Here is a 16314-nt window from a genome sequence, read left to right on the forward strand (position 1 = left end):
GCTAATGAATTAAGGCTTATGTCATTGGTTGTTTTGACTTTGAAAGAATTGCTTTCCTGACCCAACCTTGCCTACACCAACTTGCTTTATTTGTTTCTGTAGATATCATTACAGACTTTACGACTTTACTGCTCAATTTCCCTCCTCTAAAACACTGTAACACCACTGCCAGTGTGGTAACTAAAAACTTTTGATTAAAATTGTTACTGTTTAAAGCTGTATAACTTTTTTAATATATACCAAATATTCAGTCAATTAAAAGAGTCCTGCAACTTCAACTGGACCCACGGCAAGCAAAGAGTCATAGGTCATGAGTTCAAACCAAGTCAACTGGTGTGAGTGATGGCTTATGCTGAATCTGAGAAGATAAGCACATCATGTAAATGCTAATTTACAAAAACGATTTCTCTACACACTTTTAAGCAGGTAAATCTTATTTGTGGTTTGTATCAGACAAATTAAGGTCCAATTTTTCTAAATTATTTAACATTTGTTTATTGATTTTTAGGGTCAATTTTTGATCTTGGTAAGGAGGCATGTTTTAAATATTGTAATAAACTGCGCAACTTTGCACAGTCTTTTTTATATTGCTTTATTATATTTATGCTTCTAGAAAACTGTTTACTTAAAAAACATTTTTTTCTTTAAATGCTTACACTGTATTGCAAATTGACATAACTACGAGTAACTTATCCAGTCATTTGTGCCCCAGGTTTCACTGTAAAATGTCACCTTGTTGCATTGCATAACGTGATATGCGTGAAAAACTGGGCATGGTCTTGATGTTCAAAAAAACCTTGGTATGGAAGTTTGTGAGGCGACCGATGCAGATGAATGTGGTTGCAGCTCAGAGAGTCAATTATGTTGGATGCCGGTCTTCTGTACGACATTTACATTCTTACGAAATCCAAGAAAAGGAATGGTAAGTTTTTTGTACTTTCTTACCAACCCATACTGTGGCATTCAAGCCTATATCCATACCGTGGCATTCAAGCCTATATCCGGCTTCTGAATATCCTTGCAAACCTAAAAAAAGGTTTGAAACATGAACAAAAGCCTAAATTTCGTATGAATGCGAAACGCGTAATTGCGAATTTTCTGTACATTGTCTGGATAAACAACACAGCACCCGAACAAAATGTTGGCCTCACCCTTTGCTTCGTTGCAGAGAATTGCCATGTTGCGTTGTGTAAGCTGGCGTGAAAATGTGGCTTTGTTTCCATGCGTATAATTAGTCATAACTTACTGTATAAGTGCCAGGTTGGTTGCCTTCTTTTTGTTATCAGCTTAAAACCGTTAACACGTGAATTAAACTTTTTAAATTGCAAAACAAGAAATTTTTAGGGTTTAAAATTTATTGGTGGTGCACTTGATTCGTAAGCATCAAAACCAATTTGTCATCTTTTATGTATACAGCAATGAACACAATTAAAATGCTAATAACTCACTGTTAAAGTCCAGGCGACCCTGCAAGGGTGAATGGATGGCATCGGAGCAGGTGGCCGCATCGTTTCGGCCGTTTTGCTTAAATGTACCCGCCTTACAATCATTTGTTCGACATCAGCAAAAGCTGGTCAGAACACCAGTGTCAGCACCGAAAGCAAAATCATCCAAGTCCAAAACACGATGAAAAAACGTTCATTTGTTCCCATTGGGTGTCGCGTCGCATACATTTGCTTTGCAAATTGTTCTAACCATCTCACATAGTTTGTTTCGCCACATATGTGGCGACAAAATGGTTTCCTAACCACGTGTTCAGGTATTTCATGTTTGTGCAAATCTAACTGTTTCATTTTTTTTCTTGCGATCAGAATCCACCAGCTGAATTAAGTTTATAAGGTTTTAAATATAGCACTGACTATATTGCCAATTATATATTATGAGACTTACACCAAAAAATTATCATTCGACTAAAACCGGTTTCCCGATTCAAATATGTTCCTTCTGCAAAGTTTAGCCTCTATTTATCTCTTTTAACACTGTTGTTAGGATATGTGTCTTTTCATCGTCAGCTTTAAAAATTTTTTTTTCACGGGGTTCGAACCCAGGACACTCCCGGGGACGAATCCCGATCAGTTTTTTTATGTCTGTATATGGGTCAGGCGCGCCAGACCATTCGGCCAAGTTCCTGCCCTCGTCAGCTTTAACATATTGTAATGAAATAAATATTCTGTGATTTGGCGCCACCACCTGTCCAGCGCCATTGGTATTTGAATAATTTGTTTGCTTTTCGTGTTTTATTCGCACGAAAAATGAACTGATTTAATCAACATTGGTGACTTTTTTCAGTTTCATCGAAATGTGGATGGAACAAATTTGATCAGTTTTTCGTAATTTTGCTGACCAAGCGTTGTTCTGACCCATGTGAAATTATAACGATGCAAATTTGCCTTCAATGCATGAAACACGTACCTATAATGGGTTTGCATTTGTCACACTGTACTGACTCTTGCGCAGATTTAACTGTTTTTGTGACTTTGTTACTAAATGTTGCGAGAAAACAAGCATGGTATATGTAGAGAGATTACAATTTTACTCCTCCAAATCATATTATTTATTTCAAGATTTTACTGTCTTTATTTGACTAGCTACAAAACAACCAAAACCGTTTTCGTTTGTCGGTTTTAATGTCCCTTATGCTCATATACCACGGGAATGTGAGCCTGGTATAGAACACATTGTCGCTTCATTTTTAAATATCGTTTTCGAAGAAGAAGTGTCAACCTTATTTATTACATTTCTCGCCGCTTTATTTTACTGATCACGATAAAATATTTTCAGGTGCCAAAATCGTCATTGTTTAAAAACTAGCTAAACTGTTTCAATTTGCGCGAAATGTTTAGCACTGTCATTAATTTGTAGAAGCAATTTGTAATATAGTTGTCAGATAACACACTACTGTTACAAATAATAAATGTGGTGCTTTTGAAGTAAAATTATTGTTTTATTTTATTTTGATTGTGATGCGAAACTAGCCATCAGGAAGCACGTATACTACAACTCAAAACTTTTCGCTATCTTTACAAGCGTAAAATTTGTAATAGTTTTCTTGTTTTGCTTTCGTTTTGCCGCCAACAACAGATTTCAATTCGTTTGTGCTCGTATTTCGAAGATTACAGGTCGTGGTGTTGTTGTTGTTAAGGTTTGCAAACGTGCTGGTTAACCCTTCTCCTGTTTTAACAGATACATCCGTTACCACCCGATTCTGCACTGATCCTGTGCATGTATTTATGTTATTGTGGTGCTGATTTTATCTCTGGCTCCACCTGCTGTTCGTATTACCCTAAAGGCCCAAAGGTAAAGTGAAACACAAAGGCGGTTTGATTGTTTTTCATGTGGCACTGAGCTAACTATAATTCTGTTGCGTATCATTGTATTCGTGGTTCGGGTAAGTGTCAGATTTTTACATCCGTTTATTACCTTTTTGTTCAATTTGCTTCTTAACTTGGGTAAAAAGAAAAAAATGCAAATAAACAACTGATACCCAAAGCCGTAGGCTGCCACGCACAAGTACAACGGCCCACAATAAAAAAAATTGATATTTACCTACACATTTTGCTGACATATTTTTGTTGTTGTCACAAATTTTCAACCCCAGTAGATTAAAATATAATGTTCCGCTGTTTGCTGTATGTCTTGTATTACGTAACAGTTGCAAGTATGTGGTATTGTTTTAATTGGAATTGTGATTGTTTTATTTTAATAAGAATATCAATTGCTTTTTCAGTTGCTGGTTAACGTGGTGGAAGTTTGGTTACATCTTGCTCGGTAGCAAACTGTGTGCATTCATGGGACATACACAAACCTACTTGCCGAAGAAAAGTAAACGCAATTACAACTGTCTCCACGATCATTGGTAAGTTCATATTAGGGGTTAAATTTTAGGACAGTAACCATGTTGATGTTTGTTCGAATATTAGTGTGTGCATGTTAATTTAATAGTTTTGTGTCAATAACGGAAAGAGCATTTAGGCGACGGACATGTAGATTGCTATTTTTTGCAAACAGAATGTTATCTTCAAAACAATTTACATTTTTGGACGTAAAATTCTTGCTTTAGCAAAAACAGTCACGTAAAGTACAAATATTTTGCCTTTGCTGTCCACTTTTGTCAATCACACATTTCTGTCGCTTGGTGTCAGTAGGGACATATAAACATGAAGTAGTGCCAGTAACGTCCAGTTACGATATCCAAAGCGATTACAGATCTAGGTTGTCACACAACTTTCTTTGCACTAGACTTGTTCGCACTTCCATGTGCTTGTTTTTGTCTTTCGTTTCCTTAAACTATTATTATTTCATTCAGTGTTGTGCTTGAAATGTATTTTTAAGTTGCTTACATTTACCGTGTGTTTTAAATTGTAAAAAATGTAACAGTTTAATCTGCAATTTTAATAATTAAGCCAAAATGACTGGAAGTTCTTTTAGTTTGCTTCCAAAGGCAAAATCACGATGAGTCTAAAATATAGGCGCTACTTGAAGCGCTTGAGTGCGTTTTCACATCCGCCTACGTCGTGATGCGTAACGACGCCGCCGCGAAGCTTATCACGAGGCGTGACCTCATTTGCATTCAAGTTTTACCGCTTGATGGAACTAAAGCGCAGTCTGCTAAGCTTCTTAACCGTTTTTTCATGTTTAAAATTCGGCAGATTTTAAAGATAAAGTTTATAAGTTTGATAAAACAGTTTCATCGACAACAATTCTACATGTTTGAAACATTTTTGCTTTCTTATATTCACCCCTAAAGCATGTCAGATTCAATTCTTGGTTGGGAACCATTGCAGTACGGCAACAAAATCGAAAATCATATCATGCAATTGGACTTCAACAAGCAGCAAACTGCTGTCAGTCGCCAATCGCGAGTAATAGGCTTTTCGTCAAACATTTCATCAGTTCAAAATATTTATTTTGCTATTTAAACTGAAGACTGCTTAGCAAAAGTGGTGAACAGACCCAAAAAACTTTTTTATTCATTTTTTCCTTAATTAGACTGTTGTCGTTGGGTTTCGTCTACTGCCTTGCATTTTCCTGCAGACCAGATTGCCGCTGTTAAGCTTCGCTATAAATATGATGATATTCACCAACAAGAAAACACTCAAAAATTCTATTTTCTGTGTGCCCAATTAGTTATTGATAGGTAAATGTGTTTGCCCTCTTGTTGCAAAACTTGCCGCGTTTCTTGCAGTCATCTTTTGTCAGCGATTACCAACCTGCCGCCCGGGCACTTACTGCCAAATGCCTTTTTCCCTATAGATGTTTTGGTGCAGGCACTAAAATGGTACAGTAACGTTTGCCCATTTGTGTGCAATTGTTTTAATGGTGGCTGCTGGTGTGAGCTTTTTGTCAGATTTCTAACACAGGTTGTAACTAATTCTTATCAGCGTTTTTAGCACAAATGTTTTGCAGTTCTTTTGTATTTTTGATTTGTTGTATTTAAGTGGAAATGAGTACTTGATACTTCTGTGCTATAGTTGTTTCCTAGCAAGGAAAACTGTCGCGATTTGATAGTTTGATTTACTACTGTTCAAAGATTTACTACTTGTAACAAATATTGGGACCAATGATTTGTTGTTGTTGCAAACCAGTGAAAACATTGAAAAATATTTCTTTACATCGCGGTAAATTCTAATTAAAGTGGCAATTACTTTTTTATAAGGTACTTCCAATGATATACTTCAACTACATCATGCTTAGTTTATCATTTTAACTTCTATTTACTCTGCTTCCATATTACTTTTTTCAACGAATTACAGAATGGTTTTCAGCAACTTGTTCTAATTAGTGATTTGCCCTGTAGCTTAACATAACGCGTTCCTCTTTAATTGCAAATCATTCGTTTGTTCGGTTTTCATGTTGGTACAGAATTTGTGCCAGCTTGGTTGTGTAGTAATTACTACAGTTGAATTTTTCTACAGTTTTGTATACGATGACATAGTCAGCAATAAGGTACGCGTTTTTAGATAGACTACCGTCGCGTATCATTATTATTTTTGTATAATTATAAGATGCTGTAAGTCATTACCAACATTCTGCGACAGTTTGTTTCCAAAGTTAAGTTGGTAAGAATTTTAAAACCAATTCGATTGTTTGACAAGGTTTTTATTGACGTCTGAACTTGCTAGGATGTATTTTGAATCTAGTTTTTACTTCATACTTTGCTTTCCAAAATATAAGTTGATATGTCCGTTCCATAACGAGAGCTGTGTATATGCTGGTTTATTCTATGCTGTTCTAGATTTAATTATTGTCAATACTATTCGGTTCGTGTTCAGTTTTTTATTGTATAACGAGTCGCGATCTAAAGAAGTGCGTCATTTACGAAGACAAGGTAAGCCATTATTATATAACAGTGAATTCCCTTTTGCAGATTTCTATGGTCTTTTTGCAACCACTGGTTACCTGTTGTTTTGTTTGTCAACAAAGGCTTAAAAAGCGACAAAAACATTTTTGATCCACCGTGTTTTTGCCCATGAAATTTTCTTACTAGAGTATCTCTGAGAATCACGAGTTTCATGTAAAGTTTTAATTGGCAAACACTGGCGTGTCATGATGCTTTTACCATGGCGTGTATAAAATCACAAAAGCGATTATTTTGTCCATGTAAGTCAATATATAGCTGAAAATGTATTTTTGTTTTGCCGAGTATTACGCGCTCTGCAATTTTTATGCTGCAGTAGCACTGGAAACCAATATTTTTTGAAACGTCCCTTCAACATCTTTTTAAGTAGAAAAATTTGATACGTTCAAATGGGTTGTTATTTAAATATTTTATTTCTCTATTATGTATTGCCTGAACGCTATTTTTCATTGTTATTGTTTTTGGAACATGTTGTTGCAACTTGTTGTAACTATCAAAACTTATTGCTACATTAGTTCTAATAACTTAGTTGCATGGTATACTATAATAATGATTTATAAAAAAAATATGTGATGTGATTGGCGTCAGTTATAATTAGTTTGCAAATTTCCAGTGAGTCTGTTATAAAGCATAAAAACTTAAGATTTCCTTTTTTGGTACAAAACCGCTCCAATCAAACTAAAACATTCAGGTTGGAGTTAAAAGTCGGGCAGCTTTTTCAGGCCTTTTTGTTTTTGGACTTGAGTTAAATTAAATGGACTTGACATCACACTCGGAATAATGATTGCTTCATTTTCACCCACTTTTGGTCTGAATCGGGCTTACAAAAATAAAACTGGTTTCGGCCGAGTTTTGGACATTCTCGCTAAAAATACTTTCAAAAATCTTAAAGCTTGGCAACCAATTGTATATGACCTTATCTATTAGAATAGTCTCACATGCAAATTTAAACACCAAATACATAAAATATAGTTGTTGTTTCGTTATTTCCATTTAAACATAGCCATAATGGAAACCGTTTAAAAAAGTAATGATACGTATTTTAAAAGTGGATGTGGGTAAATGAAACCTACAAATGACTCAGCACTTGACACTAAACTTTATGTTTTATATGTATTTTACGCAGAAGGTTTTTAAAGTCTTGTTTCTTGGGATTACTCCACGCATACTGTTTGTGTTTGTTTTGTATTACAGCGTTGTGTCGCGCAAAGGGTTGTTGCCGGGACAAACGGGATTCAGCTTGCAAAATATTTTCAAAAAGTCCCTTCGTAGGTTACCGTATTTGTGTTTTCTGGTACGTGGGCGGTTTCTGGTCGACATAATAAGGTGTCGGGTTGCCTTAATAAGCCTTAACTTCCTTCTCTTATGGTTGGAAGGCACGCTGCATAGCAGTTGCTGTTGTTAACGTTGGCGGCATACGAAACAAGAATTTGGCCATTACACCACTATTACCTACCCTACAGCGTGTTTCTTACAATTTCACGTCTCTGGACGTCGATTGTTATCAGGTATTACCTGTACCAACGTAATACTGTTTTACGAGCACGTGACCGCGCAGTACGTGACCTATATGAACGTCAAAACAAATTGACCATCGAAAAACTATTAAATTCTGACGTCCACACAACAACGTCCATAAATGTTCAATCATTTGCAATTTCACTTTGATCTTATTTCGAAGCAATGTACATGTCAAAACAACCTCCAAATTTCACCCGCAAAGTTTAGTCTTAATATTTACTGAAAATCTACGTTCAATAGACGTAGGAAAATTTTAGACCTATATCGACCATATGTCGAAATTCGTTAAATCGACGTCGTAACGACTCAAGATGATTTTAAAAAAAGGCCGTGACCCCCGCCACTGCCTATACCCGGTGTCTGTGCATTGACCCACACGTTAAACATCAAGTTAATCACTTATTACCCGACAGCAAATACCAATCCCTGCATCATTAAGTGACAGAATTGGAGCAAAATCATCAAAAAATCTTTCTAATCAAAATTAAACATATAAAACGTATAGTCAATGTGTGTCGTATCTACGAAAATTTGTTTTGTAAAAGTGTTATGGTAAAAAATTGAGAGTTTTTCCTTTATGGATTTGGTTACAAATTTACCGACTAAACAAAATGACCATGACGCTAAAAAATATACTCTGACGAAGTTTCGTATTGGACCTATAGAAGTTGGAGTTTCAAGGAAATTTGAAGCTTTTAATCATGGTTTGAATGCACGAAAGCAGGAAGTAACGTTCATCAGTCATTTCGCCAACCCAACCTTATACTTCAATAGAATCGATAAAATGCGATACCATGCAGAACGCAGGGAAACTCCGGTGACTATTGATTAAATGGCTAAAACCTTTTCCCACTTCCTTATCGAAAGTTTGCGACTTTCCAAAACAAAGGTTGCTTAACTATACAAAAATGATTAATAAATGACGCATTTCCTGTAAGTAAACCTGGACACAAACTGACGTTGATTTTATCGTGGTGTTAAACTACTCACACAGCACAGCGCAAATGTTGAGCACAAATGAACCACACTGATTAAGTCAGCCCAATTTACATAAAAAGCGATCTCGCAATGTTTGCAATAGAGATGTACCGAATGTTCGGTTGGCGAATTTAATCGATCAAAGATTCGGTTTCGTTCAAATTATTTGTTGGCAACCTTAAATCACGGCGGCGGCAACATTAAACCCCATAGAACTGCATGGCAGAAAAACTTATGATTTTATGTCATACGCGTAGCTTACGACTTCGCATGAAGTCATAAATGATTCGGTTAAATCGGCCGAAACCAAATTAAGCGGAACCTGGCGCTTCTCTAGTTTACATTGACTGATTGCGTTCAGTTTGCCATTGCATAGGCCAGTGGTTCTCAACCTTTAATGCACCATGGCCCCCTAAAAGTAACTTGTTTTTTATTGTTGATCATGTTGTTTGTGATTTTTACTAAAATATGAGGAAAATATTGGTTATTGTTAAGTTTTGTAACCGTTAATGAGTTGTAATGCAACAATACGTGTTACGAACTAGTGTGTAGTTTTGTGAGTCTCTCCATGCATGTTTGAAAATAACATGATCACTCGATTTTTGCCGCATATTTGTGTTTGTCATGCAAGGAATAGGCAACTGTTTTTATTATTTTCAAAAATGGACGAAGATGCGTCAAATACGCCTGAATCTGAAAATGCTGAACCCCTGTCCCCAAGCTTAGGTGAAGTTCTACCCCAATCAAGCGCATTCGAACAATCAAGAGATGTTGTATCCCAAACACGCTCCGCTCAAATGTGTCCAATCGATCAAGAAAACAAAGTCATAAATATTGTAAGAATTAAAAAATCAAAAGTGTCTGTTTATTTTAATTACGTGCGTGAATTTGCAGGATAAAGCAGAAGCGCCTCAGTTTGGAGACACAAACATCCACACTACTGGACCAGTGTACAATGCACCAGTGGAACTTCATCAACACAATTATTATACCCTTGTTCAGCAACAACAAACGGTTCAGCATATACACGAACAACCTCACACTTCAACAAAACCACCTGCACCAGTTTCTTTGGAGGAAGACACCTCGCCAAAATCGTTTGCTGAAAATCCGTCCGAATCATACCAACCGTGTACAAGCCGCAACCAGTCGACTTCTTCACTCGATACGGAACCAGAAAACCTCTGTGCTACTGCAACACAACCTGGGACATGCCAATCTACATCAGCCCAGTCTTCAGCAAGTCAACAAACAGCACAAGTCACAGAAAATGAAATATGTATGAAAAAGTATTGTTTGTTTAATTAAAATACAATTCTACTTAAAGTTGCCACTCAATAACATTGCGTAGTTTATACCGGTTATATTGTTAAGGTGAACAACTGATGTCTCGACTAAAGAGAGAAGTCAAAGCCATCGCCAGTGAAGAATCGTCACTATCTGAGTTTTTAGATCAAGCTATTGAACCCGTCCCCGTTGCCTCGTGCAAAACAAACTGCACAGCAAGAAGCTGAGAAAAAATTCAAAGCTCATGAAATAGAAGCAAAACAAAACTACATCGAAAAACATGGAAATGTAGTCGGTGTAGTAGGACAAGCTGGAATAGGAAGATGGACTACTGTGCGGAAGATTAACGTTTGTATTTTACATAGTGATCAGGCTGCTGGATTTCACGTCAAAGATGACGTTCCTCCAGTTTCTCATTTCAACCATGTTATCGGATTGGAACTGCACACCTGATGAGGCAACAATTATACTCGCTGCCATTTGCAGTGACCCTCATGTTTTAATAATTTTTGATGGTTTAGATGAGGCAGCATTTAGGTCATTTTCCAGTTTGGTTTCAAAACCAACGATACATGGAAAAAATACTGTAGAAAGTTACTTGAAGCATTTAGCTGCAGGAAACTTGCTTCCACGTGCTCGAAAGATTTTTACATCACGACCGTCTCAGCTATACAAGCTCCATCCGTCATACCGACCCAAGTTTATAGTCCAGATACTTGGTTTAACTCCAACATCACAGAATGAACTCGGACGTCAACTATGTGGCGAAAAATATAATATCATACATCAAAAACTTGTTCAAAACCCTAATGTATTTGCTTACTGTTATGTTCCTGTCAATTTCATATTGACACTTAATTACCTGGTGAATTACGATGGAGATATTCAGTTTGTTTCGCTTACCCAAATTCTTGCTTTCACTTGTAGCCAATACGTAACAACAGATCATCTGCAGGGCCAAGAATTCGAATTAGACAAACTGGCTAAAATGGCTTGGAATGCATTTCGAAAGGGTAAGATTCTGTTTGATGCCGAGGACTTTGAAGGAGCTGGAATAAAACCTTCCACAGCCGACGCCTTCCTCACCACATCAATAACAAAGCAAGTAAATCTCAAGCTGACGATATTAGATGGACACAAAGTAAGATACTTTTCTCACCTGACCTGGCAAGAGTTTTTTTCCGCCTTCTACCTGATGATGATCATGCCCAGTGACGAATTTGTGGATGCTTACATGCAATTGTTTGACGATAGATTAGAAATTGTTTCCAAGTTTGCTTTCGGAATTTGCAATCCTCCAATTTTTAATACACTCAAACCGCTTGTTCCAACCAGATTCAGTCAGAATTGGTCACTTAAAAAGTTTTTGATGGCCGAGCTTACTACGTCGAACAAAAATCTTTGCCTAAATGACATTAAGCGAGTTTGCAGCTGGGCTCATGAGTCCAATGATGCAGAAATTGCTTTCTCCGTTGCTCCCCTACTTCCTGATGAGCTACACTGCAGCGATACATTTTTTCTACCCGATGACATCGAGAACCTTTTTTTCGTGCTTCAACACAGAACAAACCCGGTAATGCTGTGGTCAAAATTCCGCTGCCAAAACAATGTTCCTATGAAGATAATATAAAATTTAACAACATGATTTATTCAAACAAAATAAATATAACGTAAAAAATACTGATTATGAACACAAAATTAATAATTAGAACACAATTTTCGGCTGCTGCTAATAAGGCAATATCTCTATTTGTTCGTTTTGTTGTGGCCGAAAAAAGGATGTGTGACGTCACAGGGTACTGTGTTACAATTTTTTACAGTAATGTTTTGAAACATTGGAAAGCTTTTTTTTCCTGGCAGCTTGCGCTACTTTTATTGAAAATGTCAACAACTGCCATTGTCAGTAAATGGCTTTTTGAAGCAACTTAGGCGGTACTATTGGTTTTATCTAGTATAATAAAACCTGCCACAGTCAGCAAATAAAAGTGTTGACATTTTACAGTGCGAAACTAATTATCTACTTTGACATGTGGAGAATTTGATTCTCATGCTTTATTTTAAGGAGTTGGTAAGGTTATGTTGTGTGTAACGCATGACATTATAGGCTGCTTATGCTGGCATCAAAAACCAAATAAATTGCGTATAGTAATAAAATAATTCTGCTCCCAAGTTTTGCGATGTTTTTCAATTTAACAACTCAAATTGTCGACCTGTACTGCATAAAGGATGCACATGCAAGTTTTGACTTGTGGTATAGGTTTAAAAAAGAGAATTTTAGCTGTGGTTTATTATGCATGTTACAAATTAATAAAAAGATAAAGGGAAGCACCTAGTTTAGAATTGTTCACTGTGATGGTGGTGTTTCTATATCTGCTTTGTTATGTGTTAACATTTGTTTGTTTTTATTACAAAATTAGCTGAAAAAACTCGACCTCTCCGACAACAGTATCGGTGATCTGGGTGCATCTTCGTTGGCTTGTTGCCTTCACAAAATCGAGTATCTGGTCCTGTGGAGATGCGACATCGGAAGTGAAGGAGTCAGGCAACTCTGCGAATCCGTACTGGAACTAAAAACGCCTGTAAGTAATATATCCGTGTATACGTGAACAGTTTCTAGAAAGTTATTTTTATTAGTTTACGTAATTTTAAAACCTTTTCTATTTGAGTTGTACTACAAAAACACGACAGAAATGTTTATTGCTATGAAATTAACAAATTATATTAAAAAGCCACAGTGGACCATAGTCGACAGTTACACACTACTGTGTCAGATACTCGCTATATTTAGTTTTTCTTTAAACTGTTTGGTGCACATAAAACATTCATGTTCACCACATTTTCTAAGCACTGGTTTTTGCAAGGTAGTCAGACTGCGATTTTGTACTGCAACTCAAATAAACCTTATGAAAGGTAAACGGAAAGCAAAGCAACAAATTACTCTTATGATTTTTTAACTTTTACACATTCATAGCGGCTTCTGGGTCTGTTTCCTCTTCGATCACTCTAATGCGGCTCAGTTTTTGTCATTCCAACATATTTGCAATATTCAGTTGCGACGAATATGCATATCACAAACATATTGAATATGACAACAAGATCGGTGATCTGGGTGCAGCTTCGTTGGCTCGTTGTCTTCACAAAATCGAAAAGCTTGTGCTGCAAGGATGTGACATCGGAAGTGAAGGAATCAGACAACTCTGTTATCCTGTACTGCAGTTGAAAACACCTGTAAGTAATTTAGGCTTTCGTATGTAGGCGAACAGTGTCTCGAAAGTTTTACTTAGTATTTTACGTGATCACGTGGGTCAGATTATTTATATTTGATACTGGGATACGCAAAGTATTTTTTTTGTTTCTCTCTGGGGTGCCATTTGTTTGTCTTAGGATTGCTGACAACCATTTTTGAAATGTTTCACTACTCCGGTATTGTTTGTTAAGATAATATTTGCCAACATTTTTATCCAATTACCTAAAGGAAAGTAGTAATATCAGGTATTTATTCCATGTCGAGACCCAGCGTACGCTGGGATCGGAATTAGCCACTGGGGTGACGAACGCTTTTAGTCTTTTCTTGATATCCAAAAGCCAAAAAGGTTGTGCAACACTGTTAGAAGGCAGCAATCTGACTATTCAAAGCCTTTGCATGTTGAGTTGTACTACAACAACGCGACACAAATGTTTATTGCTGTGAAATTAGCAAATTATATCAAATAAACTCTAATTAAACCCATACTTGTTAAACTGTTTGATACTCATAATACATTCATGTTTACCACACTTATTTTCTAAGCATTTTTTTTGTGCTAAGTAGTCAGTCAAATCTGCGATTCTGGATCGCAAGTCAAATGCACCTTACGAAAGGTGAACGAAAAGCAAGGCGATTAATACTCAGTTGACAGTTTGGATTTTTAAGTGGTTCAATATTTTTTTACCAAACATTGATTATTAAACTGTGTGTCGGGGCCACGGATGGCAGTACGGTACGGTAAGTTTTGTGTTGACCGTACCACATACCTCGCTACGGAGAGCGTATACCGTACCACCGTACCGCACCTAATGTTAAAAATCGTACAGTACTTGAGGTACGTTACACAAAGTCGTACCGTACCCTCAAATAAACCAATCGGCATCAGATAGCGCTTAAAGGAGGCCTGTTCCATTAAACAAGCTGCCCCACTGCATAACCTGCCCATTTGAAATTAGGGGTTGATGCATTTACGATTGGCTCGTGCAGCGCATGCAGTGTGTAACTTTCAACCGCATATGTTTTAATGCCAAATCAGTGGTGCAAAAAAGACTACGAGATTTACTGTGTTATTGTCATGTGCGCGTTTTAACATTCGACCTACAGTACGTGTAAATCTCCTATTGCATAGCAGTCAGCCCTGTAAAGACAAAATATTATGCAGTGACGTCATCAACTGCTTTAATCCCCTTTTGGTACAGTGACATTGGGATGAAATCATGTCATAAACAATAAAAATTCAACATTCTGGCAATTTCAATATTATCTGCTAATGGTAACGATTGAAAACTAACCTTTTAATCAGCATTTATTATGTGTACCATCACGGTGGTACGGTACGCTTTTGGTACACTGATACGCTCATGGTGAAGGACCTCTTCTTTCTTGCGTACTGTACCTATGATGATATCTGCTGCGTATAGTACCGTACCGTACCGTACCGTACTGACATCTTTGGACGCAGCACATTGGTGCGCCCTGAGAGATTTCCAAATTCGCTAGTTTTGGTGCGCCCTGAGAGATTTCCAAATTCGCTATTCTAAAGTGCAAACATTATCTGGTGTTATATAAGACTTATATTTAAATACAAGCATGCAGTACAACGTTAAAATGCTATTCGTTTTTAGTTGTCATAAAAAGCAATCTTATCTAACACAATAAAGTTGCAAATTGACTTTCTTTTTACACGTTTGTGTTTGTTTACCTGCCAGGTGTGCCACGGAATAAAACTTTTGTCATTGCGTCCCATGCATGAAATTTTGAGAAAGTCTATCATAAAACATAAGTGGCAAGCCGACCGTGCGCAGATAAACACGCAATGCGACTGTTTTTGGTCGCAGTGTGTGTACGGGCGCAGCAAAACCTGTTTGTCAATATTTGTATAACGTTACTTGTTAAACGATAAGACAAAAGTTAGCAAGGCAAAAAAGTTGGCTGCAGTGCCATTTCATTTCAAAAGGGCTTTGTGGCTCCCAGTTTTTATTTTACCATATGAGACGCATCCAAATGGCTCTTTGAAATGGTAAAGGGTAGCGACCCCTGACGTATGCAAACACATTTTCCCGCTAATCATAGCAGGATAAAACTGGTGCAATTTAATAAAAAAATTTAAAAGTATGTCGCATTTTCCGTTTTTTTGGGCCGATATTTTCACGATAAAACGTAATTAACCGTGTTAACACATTTTTTATTTTAATTTTACCTATACCCTCTTAGTTTCTTTCACGTCTAGTCTTAACCCAGGTCGTTAGAACGTTAGTTTATTTACCCCACATTGTCCGATCGCATCAACTTAAATTTAACGAGCGATTAATCTGCAAAGACCACAAGGCTGCATCGCATTTCGACCTATACTGGATTAGCTTTCTGGGCCCATTACTTAGGGTGCAGTGCCTATTTAAGTCCCAGGTACGATTGAAGAGTAATATCCCCAAAAAAATTTCTGGGGATGTGTTTTGTGTTCAGTGTTAAACAAATTTGTTCGACGTATTTTTAACACAAACATTTTTATGCAAAACACTAATGCAAAAAAACAAAAACAAGTCACACAAAAGAAATAGGTTGTATTTGTTATGCATAATGGTATTCAAGCGCTTGCTTTGGGCGTGTTATGGCATGATTTTTTTGTGCGTGGTGTCCCCTTGTGTTCGTCAAGTTGTTAAAATAATAAAAAAATACCACATACCAGTGATTTCAATTTGATCATATAATATGTGTTCCATAAAATAACCTGTTTAGCAAATGTTGCTCGTTCAGCAGAATTTTATTGCAGAATAAATTTTGACGTCATTTTCTGATGTTATCTCTTTACTGCTCACATGATTATTAACAACATATGAGACATAACCTTGTATGTAATATTAAAAAAACTGCTGTTCAAAGTTTACGTAAAATAGCTACTCAAAACATGGTCCACAAACTTAGC

The 16314-nt window shown here is 36.7% G+C and overlaps 2 protein-coding genes and 1 long non-coding RNA gene across 3 annotated transcripts; all 3 read left to right on the plus strand.

Annotated features, from left to right (window-relative positions):
• Positions 1-718: 718 nt before the first annotated feature.
• Positions 719-3772, plus strand: LOC145223361 (uncharacterized). Its single transcript, XR_013859470.1, has 3 exons — positions 719-922; positions 3184-3297; positions 3728-3772. It is a non-coding gene; the product is annotated as an uncharacterized LOC145223361 (long non-coding RNA).
• Positions 3773-9410: 5638 nt separating this feature from the next.
• On the plus strand, positions 9411-10489 carry LOC145223360 (uncharacterized). Its single transcript, XM_080089776.1, has 3 exons — positions 9411-9693; positions 9752-10136; positions 10232-10489. The coding sequence occupies exons 1-3, from the start codon at positions 9430-9432 to the stop codon at positions 10369-10371; spliced, it is 789 nt and encodes a 262-aa protein (XP_079945902.1). The 5' UTR covers positions 9411-9429; the 3' UTR covers positions 10372-10489.
• A 22-nt stretch (positions 10490-10511) lies between these two features.
• LOC145223719 (nucleotide-binding oligomerization domain-containing protein 2-like) lies at positions 10512-13151 on the plus strand. The gene is made up of 3 exons (XM_080090111.1): positions 10512-11717; positions 12562-12723; positions 13116-13151. Exons 1-3 carry the CDS (start codon positions 10539-10541, stop codon positions 13149-13151), a joined length of 1377 nt encoding a protein of 458 aa, XP_079946237.1. The 5' UTR covers positions 10512-10538.
• Positions 13152-16314: the final 3163 nt, after the last annotated feature.

Source organism: Phallusia mammillata, chromosome 4, assembly GCF_965637545.1.
Source record: "Phallusia mammillata chromosome 4, kaPhaMamm4.hap1.1, whole genome shotgun sequence".
NCBI lineage: Eukaryota > Metazoa > Chordata > Ascidiacea > Phlebobranchia > Ascidiidae > Phallusia > Phallusia mammillata.

Bases quoted from the DNA above. Each gene is read 5' to 3' on its own strand.
- LOC145223360 (XM_080089776.1), top strand. From the start codon at position 9,430: ATGTTTGAAAATAACATGATCACTCGATTTTTGCCGCATATTTGTGTT. The intron at 9,694-9,751 runs GTAAGAATTAAA...GTGAATTTGCAG, and splicing joins AAAACAAAGTCATAAATATT to GATAAAGCAGAAGCGCCTCA. The intron at 10,137-10,231 runs GTATGAAAAAGT...TATATTGTTAAG, and splicing joins AGTCACAGAAAATGAAATAT to GTGAACAACTGATGTCTCGA.
- LOC145223719 (XM_080090111.1), top strand. From the start codon at position 10,539: ATGACGTTCCTCCAGTTTCTCATTTCAACCATGTTATCGGATTGGAAC. The intron at 11,718-12,561 runs GTAATGCTGTGG...TTACAAAATTAG, and splicing joins TTCAACACAGAACAAACCCG to CTGAAAAAACTCGACCTCTC. The intron at 12,724-13,115 runs GTAAGTAATATA...ACACATTCATAG, and splicing joins TACTGGAACTAAAAACGCCT to CGGCTTCTGGGTCTGTTTCC.